Source organism: Nerophis ophidion, linkage group LG10 (assembly GCF_033978795.1).
Source record: "Nerophis ophidion isolate RoL-2023_Sa linkage group LG10, RoL_Noph_v1.0, whole genome shotgun sequence".
NCBI lineage: Eukaryota > Metazoa > Chordata > Actinopteri > Syngnathiformes > Syngnathidae > Nerophis > Nerophis ophidion.
The window spans coordinates 42,321,155-42,333,351 of record NC_084620.1 but is presented as its reverse complement, the minus strand read 5'-3'; the positions used below and the strand labels follow the sequence as shown (position 1 = coordinate 42,333,351).

The window sequence follows — 12,197 nt, the reverse complement described above, 5'->3', positions numbered from 1 at the left end:
CAATATACAAGGTAAATAAAGAAAACACATTGAAATGAGAAGGTGTGTCCATACTTTTGGCCTGTACTGTAAATAAAAGTCTGCTTACAGCAGAGGCCAATGTGAGGTCCTCTATTCCGCCAATGAAACAATAAAAAAAAACATCCAAAAACCGCCAACAATACTCCATTTACATTTTGTGACTTGAATATTAACCAAGTATTAGTGATATTGTGGCTTCACAGTGGCAGAGGGGTTAGTGCGTCTGCCTCAAAATACGAAGGTCCCGAGTAGTCCTGGGTTCAATCCCGGGCTCGGGATCTTTCTGTGTGGAGTTTGCATGTCCTCCCTGTGAATGCGTGGGTTCCCTCCGGGTACTCCGGCTTCCTCCCACCTCCAAAGACATGCACCTGGGGGGGTTGATTGGCAACACTAAATTGGCCCTAGTGTGTGAATGTCAGTGTGAATGTTGTCTGTGTATCTGTATTGGCCCTGTGATGAGGTGGCGACTTGTCCAGGGTGTACACCACATTCCGCCCAATTCTAGCTGAGAAGGTCACCAGCGCCCTCCTTGACCCCAAAGGGAATAAACGGCAGAAAATGGATTGGATGGATAGTGATATTATTATAAGCGCAAACACGCAATTAACAGCGTGGCCGTGATCATAAGCTTGTGTGTCAATGTTGACATGATCGACTGATCAGCTGCTTACTCGTTTCCTTGCACGTCAAACTTTATTGTAGATCTTAAATCATGCCTCTAACCTGGATAGAAGGATGAAGATGTATTTCGACAAGTTGGTACATTTTGACAACCAATTTAGACCAAGGACGAGAACGACACAAAAAGACGTTTGGTCCACAACCCCATTTTCTTTGCGAGGACTATGCGTCATTCTTCCTCTAAATGGGAATATATTAACATCCGAGCAGTCGGCATCCTAATGACAGCATACATTGTACAGTAAGTGATGTTTTATTATCTTTGTTGGCTCTCATAAAGTCTGCAGTAAATAATAATCAGTGATGATGTTGAAAAAGGACAATGTGTTTTTTAAATTAATGCAAAACATGTAGATATTAATGTTATTATAAATGTGCCTGTTACTATATTACATATATGCTTACATCATGTATATACATGATATACAATTACAAAGTATGTGTTCCAAAGTCTCCATTATTTGTTTCCACAGTCTTATCTTTTTTCGGGGGTTTGTTCACGCTTGGGGAACTAGAGCCGATGTTGCGAAGAATGGTTGTGTGTTGTGCAGTATTGTAACACACCACACACACAACCGTCAGAACTGCTCAATGCCTGATTTTTTTCCATCTTCATGTGTTGGTTGTAACAGATTCAGTTTTAGAGCATCTTTACATGCTCTTATGTGAGCGTTTGCAACTTGCTAAAATTAAATTTTTCAAACCAATAAACAACAAAGGATATAAGTTCCCTCCGGGTACTCCAGCTTCCTCCCACCTCCAAAGACATGCACCTGGGGATAAGTTGATTGGCTGAATGTGAATGTTGTCTGTCTATCTGTGTTGGCCCTGCGATAAGGTGGCGACTTGTCCAGGGTCTAACCCGCCTTCCGCCCAATTGTAGCGGAGATAGGCACCAGCGCCCCCCGCGACCCCAAAGGGAATAAGCGGTAGAAAATGGATGGATGGATATAGTCGCATTATTTTGTTGGTGTTGTGACGTTGTGCTAGTTGTAATAAACTTTGCTAAAGTTAGTTGATAAGTCCAAAAATGTTACGTTTACCTAAAATTATTTGTAAATAATTGTTTTTCATTTGGCAACTAGAAAGTGGTTTGACGGCACTATCTGCAGTGCAAAAGGAGTTCTGCAGTTTTGAATCCAGCAGAGGGAGCTGTCTAACAAGTCAATTCGCTCACCTTTATAGATGTATAATGTTAGAAATATATCACGACCAATACAGTGGGTAAAGTCTCTCAACTTACGATTATTTTTGTATATCAGCTTGTTCTCGGCTTTTTGTTATGCTTTAAGTTGCAAGTATGAAATTGAGTTACGAGCATCCCTGCTGCTGGTAGTACTTGTCCACAGCCCACAACCAGGGACCAACACAATCCATCCAATTCCACTGATTTAGAAAAAATAACCATCAAAAACATGTCCTACTGTATGTGCAAAGCAGCCCTACTGCAGCTCTGTCAGTCTGCACCACTCCCCGAAGCCTCTGTGCCACAATAACAAGTTGTAGTCCTTAAGTTCTGTCCTCATGTTGCGGGGCAGACTGGCTCGTACATGAACATGCATGCTTATATCCTCCGCTGTTGCCATTTCTAATAAGAATCAGAGTATAGTTCTAACTTATAACTGTCAGTAGAGTCGATTTGAAGCACTAAAAACTACAACACGGCTGATGGGGTGGAGACGCAGTCTAAGCGGCCATAGCCTGGAGGAGGGCTTTAACACGTAAATAAGATGGCAAAATGTTGACCTAAAGAACCATTATTACAGGAAGTGTTATAAATGCAGAATTTTTTTTTTTTTTTTTTAAGTTCTAAATGAACTTGCTCCTCCACCCTTGATAAATGTTATATGAAAAAACAACAACAGTGGAGTCTGAAACAGAGCACTAATTCAGGAAGAGTGGAGTATTGTAAGGCGCAGCACTTTATAAATTCAGCCAAATGGTACTGTCTATTAGTGGCGTGGAATACTTTAACTGAAGGACTTACCAGATATTTAAAAGGTGTCCTTAAAAATTGGTTGATGTGAAACCAGTCGTGCTCCCAAAGATGAACCTCTCCTTGGACGCTCTTTTTTATTTCTATCTGTGTCATTGTTTGTCTACTGTGTCCATGTTGTCTTTGTGTTTTGTGTTTTTTTACCTGGCAATTTAACATGGTGCTAATACCAGCATATTCATGTTGAAGCTGTTTTTGCGGAAACATTGATTAATATGTACTGTCCTAATACATATAAATAAATAAATCATAATATGACCCCTTTAAGCAAACCAACCAGTTTTGCAGTGCAAGGTAACAAGGTAAACAAACTAACAGCAACATTGTGCATACAGTGATGCTGATGAAGTGCCTTGAAATTAACATAAAATAAACTCACAATATACACAAGTTCTTCTCAGAAGTTAAAACAAACAGATAAAATAACAACAGACAGATGTATATTATTTGCACTTGTTTGGCGACGGTAAATGGAGATTGCTGCATATCCGGACCTGTCATTTTACCAATGAGACATAACAGTAACTTATAATAGCGGATTTAATTACCAGAACTACAAAATTAACTAATCTACTCAACATGACGTACCGTTGACAAAGCATTGTTCCAAATTAGGTTCGGAGGTTGCACTGAGCAGTTGAACATGCTGCTGTTCTTCAGCTTTATTGCATGAGTCCATACTACCAGTGTTTCCCTCTTGAACTTTGGGATAAATATTGCAATGACGGACATGTGCAAAAATTGCTAATTAATCTTAATTGGTCAGTGATTTAAAAAAAAAGTGTACCAAGTAGAGGACACTCACAAGTTTGCACCACGGATGAAGGTTTGGTTGTCACGGTCCTCATGGCTGGACTAATGTGTCGTCGCTCTGGTGGTATGGACACTGAAACCCCAGTAGACGTTCATACTATTATTATTACTAATGCTGTGATATTAAAGATCTGTGTAAAAAGTGTCTTGCCTGTAGACAGCAAAGGTCCTAGCTTGAGACACTGGAATGCATCCCCAGTGCGTTTTCTTTTCTCAGTCAGCCTGTATTCATCTGCAGGAGGAAAATACAGTACACGTTAAAATAGAACGTCGTGATTCTCCAGGCAACAAATTTGCAGGGCGATGCTGACATAGGACTTATACCTCTTTCAGCGGGCAGGTACTGGAAATCTATGGGCTCGCTGACCTCGCGATCTGAAGGCCGACGGAGCTGCATTTTGACACGCACTGACTCAGTGAGGTTGGCGTCACGGTACGGTGGTGTGCGGAACACGATGGCCACCTGCCTGTGAACGTCCGCTTGGGAAAAAGTGCCCTTCCCCTCCCACGTGTCCTGAAAGAAGCGCACCTCAATGTCCTCTGTGAGGGCAGGAGGACAACAAAAATACGTGTCAACATAAAACACAAAGAATAGAAGCAGTACGTTAAGTAAATACACTGTAGCTATAAAATAAACTAAAAATCAACATGTTTTTGTCTGCAGCCTACACATCAATTCATGTCCTGAAACATGCCAAATAAGCAGGAAATTGCTCCTGGAATATTAAGGAGTCCCTAAAGATGCCCAACAAAGTCTTAATGTTAGATTTCAACATTATAAACAAAGTAAAACAGTGCTTTGTACTGGAACAACAACACATTTTTTGTAGTTTAGCATATACCCAGAAAGCTGAACAACATTTATGTGCATGCCAGATAGGATACGACAAAAAACACAATAGATCAATTCAGTACTATTTGTATTAGGTAAGTAAGGTAATAATACAGTGGTACGTCAGCAAACGAGCTGACTCTGAGCTAATTGTTACGCTTTAGGGTGCAAGAATTTGAGTAACAAGTCTCCCAACTGCTAGCTAACATAGCAAATGTCACAATGAACCCCAAAGTATTTGATCACAACATTCTGTGTCTCATTCGACAGCATTAGCTAAAGGCTAGCAAGACATAACTTTATTTTTCTATCATTGTAAAAAACAAAAAAATTGAGTGTGAATGACAGTGCTGAGAAGACTAACATGAGTTCTTCTCTGGGGGGGACAGGAGGTACTAGGATGACAGGGGATGCAAAACAATAACAGTGCAATACTTTTTCGTAACATGGTCACTACTGCCTAGTTTCTCTTGTTATATTCTTATTTTACTGTTATGTTTTTATTTTCATTGTTGCTTTTTATTTTTATTTTAATTGTAATTTTTTTCTATTTTGTTTCCATTTATGCCCCCATTATTTACTTTTTAGATTTGATCTCAATTCTGTACACTGCTGCTGGAATTTTAATTTTTCTGAGGGAACTCTTTTGAAGGAATCAATAAAGTACTAACTATTTATCTATCTATCTATGATATTTACTGAATTAAACAAAACACGACAAAGGGTGCTGTCAACTTGGCGAGGCAGTTTGAACATAGCAATGCTACAATAATTTAATCCATTCTGAGTGGTTCAATAACATCAGCAAAGGATCCTAAAATAAATTAAAAACAAAGGACATTAATCCATAAAAAATATAGAGAAGCTGCTGATGGTGTGTTTGAACGAAGCAGCTTGCTTGCAGAAGACACCATAGAAGTCCTCCCTCCACAATAAATGCTGTACATTATTATTACTACATTACTTCATGAAACTATTGTAGTTGTTTGTAATACAATGTACTGTACTGTTTTTATACAATATTGGATTATAACGGAACAATGAAATTTCATAGAAAAGGTACGGCTAATCTATTAATTTGTTTTAGTTAAGACTAAATGATGAAAGAGATTAAAGCAAGGAATTTAAACAATATACCAAAATGATTAACATTAAAAAACTGTTCAAACTCCAAATACAGGGAAGAAGAATCCTGATAAACACTTTAAACCTTGTTAAAAAAGTATAAATCTGTTTTGTTTGATCAGCTGTTTTACTGCCTTGTTACAGGCACCGTTTGGAAACAATTACGGTATGTAAATGAACATTTAAAAAATGTCAAAAACGATGTATGCAATTGGTCAGTGGATTTCTTGATCAATCAACCTGTATCGTAGAGTCTAAAATAGCTGCGGCGGTCAAAATAGAAGTACACCTTAAAAACACTTAAACACATTTTTGACTGTAGGTCCATGCCCGTATAGGACGGCACCTTGGTCCGGACAGTTCGTGAACCCTGCTATAGAATATTACAGTAGAATATAATGTATATTGGACCTTTTTGGACTTTGTCACAAAGCAGAAAGATCTCATCACCGCCTTTGCAGCTCCCAGAGTTGGAGTTGACTCTGCAGATCTTCAGCTCGGCTGTGTTTGGGGCCCCTGTTTAACAAAAATGACATTAGAGCCAGGCGACTCCAAAGACCCACAAGGCGCACAAATGCCTATCAGTAACATGTAAAGTTGTGCACGCTCACGGTTGTCAAAGATGGGCTGCGACACCACAGGATCAAGGGGGAAGAGGTCTCCCGTGGGCAGCGTGATGGATGCTTGGAAGCAGAGCCGCACCGAATTCAGGTCAAATTCCTCCTCCAGCACCTTATCCTTGGGAACTGAAGCCAAGACACAAGGCAATGAAATGCAGAGTAGGGCTGGGTGAAAGACGGAGTATATCGATATATCGCCCAGCCCAGCGGGTTTGTCTCTGTGCGATATAGAAAATGACTATATCGTGATATTCAAGTATACGTTCTCATGAAAGCTGCCTTTAGCAGCAGGCATTACACTACAGGCGTTTCTCACTCTTTGATGTCTCTCCTTCTCAGACATAAAACAAGCGCACCCTCTTACATACGTCACATACGTATACGCCTTCGCAGAGCAGAGATGTAGCGGCATGGGTAACGTTAGCTGTGGTGCGAGTGGTAATACGAGAGGAAGAGGGTGCGAATCTGGTAACAAATGAAGGAAGAATTAATTCCCAAGAAAAACAGCACGGAGTCCACCGTCTGCCGGTGGTTTGGCTTCAAGCGGGAATATGTCAAACAGACAACCGTAATTTGTCAAGTGTGGGGCAAATGTGTTGCTAAAAAAAGTAGCATTACTGCTAATATGTAGCATTATTTGAAAAGTCACCCGCTAGAGAATGAAGAGTGCTTGAAACTCCGCATGTCAACATCTCCGAAGCAACCATTTCCACATCAACACCGTATGAAAAAAATAGTCAACAACAGAAGATAATGTCCCCAGGAACCTACCACATAGCAAAGGACATACACTATTTGATTTCCTATTATGCAGCTCATTTATATTTGACAGTTATAGAAATATCTTGTGTGACATCATGCACAAAAGTGCACTCATAGCTTGTTTTAAAATGTCTGACAATTTTGCACTGTTTTGAAATGTCTTGAATGTTGTTGCCACTGCTAAATAACTGTTTAATAAATACAGTTTTGGTCAATTGACTTAGTTGTGATTTCCCTCTCTGCATGACAATTTAAATGCAATTAATACAATATGAACAATAATGTTTTAATGTACACATAAAATCACCATACAGCAGGTGATTATATGCATCAAGTGTTCATTTAAGGCTAAGGCAAAATATCGAGATATGTATCGTGACATTGCCTAAAAATATCGATATTAAAAAAAGGCGATATCGCCCAACCCTTGTGCAGAGTCTGACATCACCACTCAGTTTCAATTCCCCTCACTCTACTTACTGTTGAAGGGGTTGTTGTTGGTCTGCAGTCGACAGGTGATGGCTTCAAAGACATCCTTCTTCTTCACACACTGGATGCCCAAGTTCTGAAAACTACAATCACATTGTTTCCTTACCATTGCATTATTTGCACTAACTCTTAAGAATATTTAAAAGTATATTGAGTAAGCAATAATGCAGGCATCGTATGAAAGGTGGCACAATGCGATGACGCAACCTCAAAGATGTTCCATTTCAACCCGGGCAACCGTGTAGATTTTAAGCTGCCTACAAGTCTTTAAAAAGTGAAAATTGTTCAAGTAAAACCCAATATACGATCAACAGTGTTCAACATTGCCCAATTTTATTAGTTAAAAAGAAACCAAAATATGATACTTATATTGTTTGTGTACTAATATATGACAAGCGGTACAAGATGGATGGATGACTGGACACTACAGCATTTACTCTGCTGAGGGACAGACTCAACATGTAGATCTAGGTGAGTGTTTTTTATTTGTGACAGACTGGGGTAACAATCCTTTTTCAATTTAAAGTACCGATATAAAACATACATGTTTAACAGTTTCCATCCATCCATTTTCCACCGATTGTCCCTTACGGGGTCGCGGGGGTGCTGGATCCTATCCCAGCTGCGTTCAGTAATACATTTGAATCAATAGACAATTTTTTTTCAAAATCATTTTTAAATTTTCGCAAGTCCACCCTGGCCTATTCATCTGAAATACAGTAGTTGTCTTACTTTGCTGCATTAAAATGAGTACTTAAATGTATTTCATTTCTAATAACGTCATGCTGCAAGAGAAAATATGGATATTAATAACGGGTATATGAGCATGCATGCTCATACTTAAGTAGCTTTCAGTGCTGTTATATGGACTTTTTAGCAATATGTAACTATAATAACTAGATAGATAGTACTTTATTGATTCCTTCAGGAAAATTAAAACTATTACTGGAAAAGGAAGTAATAGGTTATACTGTTAATGTATTATGGGGGTAAACCTTTCTTATGTTTCACTCTCGTCTGGGGCGTCAAATGGTTGAGAGCCAGCTCTGTTGCGAGCCCCCACTCGGATATTTGACGCTATTAAAAAACTTAGATTGGATCTATTCCGAACGTATCCCACCCATTCACAAGATAAAAGTAAATATGATTGGATGTCGTTTCTGTCAACATTTTCATCACATTTTTATTCGTCCACACTGGTTTACTGAGGGTTGGGGTGTTTGTGTCCGTGTGTGCATGGACTCAGAGCCTGACAGCAGAGGGTAGATGATAATAATAATAATAAAGGATTAGATTTATATAGTGCTTTAATTGAGACGAGATACTCAAAAGCGCTCACAGTGAAGTGAGAACCCATTATTCATTCACTCCACATTTACACTTCTGTGATAAGCTACATTTGTAGCCACAGCTGCCCTGGGGTAGACTGACGGAAGCGTGGCTGCCAAGTTGCGCCTACAGTCCCTCCGACTACCACCAGACATTCACACACCAGTGTGAGTGGCACCCAGAGCAAGAGTGAAGTGTCTTGCCCAAGGACAAAACGGCAGTGACTTGGATGGCCAGAGATGGGGATCGAACCTGAAACCCTCAAGTAGCTGGCACGGCTGCTCTACCCACCAAGTATTGTGTCCCTTTTTCAGCGGATTTCTCAGCTCCTGCCAATAATGTTGTCAACTTGAGTATATCAAGATGCACCTTCTCAAATTCAAAAATTTTGATTTGAGAGGGCAAGAAATTAATCTTGCCCTTACGTAAAGCCGGCCTCAGTGTGCCCATAGCAAAAACCGGCCCTGAACTCGTACATAAAAGTCCGCTTACAATGGAGCCTAAGTGTGCCATGAAGTCATTGATCATCACTTACAGCTACATACAAGATCGTAAAACCGACTTAAAAAAAATCCAAAAAGCGCCAACAATACTTATTTACGCTTTGTGACCTGAATATTAAAGACTTACTGAAATGAGATTTTCTTATTCGAACGGGGATAGCAGGTCCATTCTATGTGTTATACTTGATTATTTTGCGATATTGCCATAATTTTGCTGAAAGGATGTAGTAGAGAACATCGACGATAAAGTTCGCAACTTTTGGTGCTGATAAAAAAAGCTTCGCCTTTACCGGACGATGACGTCAGAAGGCTGAGGGCTCCTCACGTCCTCACATTGTTTTTAATGGGAGCCTCCAGCAGCAAGAACTATTCGGACCGAGAAAACGACAATTTCCCCACTAATTTGAGCGAGGATGAAAGATTCGTGGATGATATTGATAGCAAAGGACTAGAAAAAAAAAAAAGCGACGGCTCCGGGCGGTGGCAGTGTGAGCGTTTCAGATTTAATCAGACACATTTACTAGGATAATTCTGGAAGATCCCTTATCTGCTTATTGTTTTAATAGTGTTTTAGCGAGATTGTAAAGACATACCTCGAGGTCGGATGGCTGCGGCGAACACGCAGTGTCTCGGAGAGAAGCCGAGGAGCCAAACTCACAGCTGCCTTTTAAACAGCTACTGCAGGAGGACGAATAATCCAACGATGTCTCCGGTAAGATATATATCACAACTTTCCCATCCAAAAACCTGCTGATAGACGTTGAGAAACATGTTCGCTTGACCTCTCTGTGTTAAAAACAAAGAAACACCGGCTGTGTCTCGGTGCTAACGACAGCTGCAATTCACCAGCTTTCCACCGTTCTTTAAAGTCTCCATTATTAATTGAAAAAAATCACATAAGATTCAGCAACACAAATGTCCAAATTACTGTGTAATTATGCGATGAAAAGAGACTACTTTTAGCCGGAACTGGTGCTGAGCTAATATTTCCTGACAGTCTGTGACGTCAGGCGCACGCGTCATAATTCCGCAGCATTTTCAACAAGAAACTCCGCGGGAAATTTAAAATTGCAATTTAGTCAACTAAACCGGCCATATTGACATGTGTTGCAATGTTAATATTTCATCATTGATATATAAACTATTAGACTGCGTGGTCGGTAGTAGTGGGTTTCAGTAGGCCTTTAACACAGTATGCAATATTGTTATTATAAGTGTTAATCTTATGTACCTATTGTTAGCGGTATTATTGTAGCAAGATTATTAGCTAAAATGTATCCCAATCTGTGTGCATGTAATCCAATTTGCATGTGTACTAATTTGTGTATCTGTCAGTGTGTTTTCAGATCAGCGTACGTGTATTTAAGTTAACTGTCTGTCTCTAATCAGAAAGAACCCTCGATAGGCTGTCTACTTACCGTGTAAAATTTGAGCATGCACATTCAGAAGTGCTGAGTGTAATACAATATGCATGTGTGTATCTGAGGTGTTTAAACCAATCAGAAGCAACATACAGTTGAGGTGCATGAGAGAGAAATGCCAAGACCCGCCTTACGTTGTTTCTGATTGGTTTAAATTGCATAGTGTCTTCTGTGGTTGGTTAAATGTAGGCACAGTGGTTTGATGGCTTGGTCTGGGATTGATTATTTCGATCAATCAATCAGAGTTACTGGAACTGCAGCAATCTGTGAAAACCAAAGTTTATTTTAATGAAAAAAATTGGAGTGAATGAGGAATATATGCTTGAAAAACATCATGAGAAAGGGGTAAATGCGTGACTGTCACGTTAAAAAGCATGAAGCTTGGCAGGTCTCAGCAAGTGTTCAAGAGTGGTCCATCGTCGTTGACTTCAACTTAGAATAACATGATCAATGGCTGCAAGGCGCCGACTAGTGGTGAGTACTGGGAAAGGGAAGGGGGAGTTACAGACAGACAACTCTTTTTACACGTTCTAATCGCTGTACAGACAAACAAAACAACCAATCCCAGACTAAACCATCAATCCAGAGTGACTACGTTTAACCAACCACAGAAGACACTGCGCAATTTAAACCAAGCACAAAACGTGAAGCGGGTCTTGCCGTCTTTCTTTCACACACTTCAGCTGCACGTTGTTTCGGATTGGTTTGAATTGCATGGTGTCGGTCATGGTTGGTTAAATGTAGGCACACCTCAGGTACACACACGCAGATTGTAAAACACACACGCACTTCTGAATGCGTACACATAAGTTGTACTACACTAGTCCTTCTCAAATGGGGGGACAGGGTGCGATGCCAGAGGGGGGCCCCGTGCAACCTCAGGGAACATGCTTTTTTCGCCGTACCAGAATACGATGAAGTGTGTTTAGCACTTTCCTTTAGCCAAATTTATATAATTTACACCATACATCATCTATATTGCACACCCCTACCTGGATGCACGTGCACACACTTATTTTAAACAGGAAGTTGCATACTTATGGTGCATTTAACACCACTAAAAACAGTCAAGTTTAAATTGCAGCTACTTATTTATTTGCATGTTTGTTTACAATAATTTGGAAATAAAATTAAATCCACACTATAAACGTTGCTACCGTTCACCCCTAAGCCGCCTGCCATTTTCCTGTTGCATTGAAAAGCAGAAAAAAAGGCAAACAATTGGCCATCATCCAGCATGTTGTGAATGATCCACCAAACTCCACACCAGAGTAACGTTGGTAAAAACAACAACAAAAACTATGCGTCCTACATTTTTGGTGTCACAGCAGATTCCTGGCAGGTCATCATGAACTTTGGCGCGTCAGCTTCTAGTGAGAACAGACGGGAGAGAAAAAAAGTGCACCTGTGTATTCGCCTCTCCTGTAAGTCTGCCTCGTAATAGCCGTGCTTGCAGTCTTTTCCCACAAGCTCGTGCGGGTGAGGCTTGTACAGGGTGTTCTTCGTCACCAACGAGATGCGGACACGCAGGGGACCGCTGTAGTTGTGCACCTGTACAATTAAACCATACTTTATTAGGTGCAAACCTGCACCATCCAATGAGCT

At 40.2% G+C, this 12,197-nt stretch overlaps 1 protein-coding gene across 1 annotated transcript in view; it reads right to left on the bottom strand.

Moving 5' to 3' along the window:
• rela (v-rel avian reticuloendotheliosis viral oncogene homolog A) overlaps window positions 1-12,197 on the bottom strand; it is a 34,441-nt gene that overhangs the window by 3,519 nt on the left and 18,725 nt on the right. The window contains 7 exon segments of the mRNA XM_061913825.1: window positions 3,504-3,584; window positions 3,663-3,743; window positions 3,836-4,051; window positions 5,880-5,984; window positions 6,080-6,214; window positions 7,331-7,422; window positions 11,998-12,143. Of these exon segments, the coding sequence (XP_061769809.1) occupies window positions 3,504-3,584; window positions 3,663-3,743; window positions 3,836-4,051; window positions 5,880-5,984; window positions 6,080-6,214; window positions 7,331-7,422; window positions 11,998-12,143 (856 nt within the window).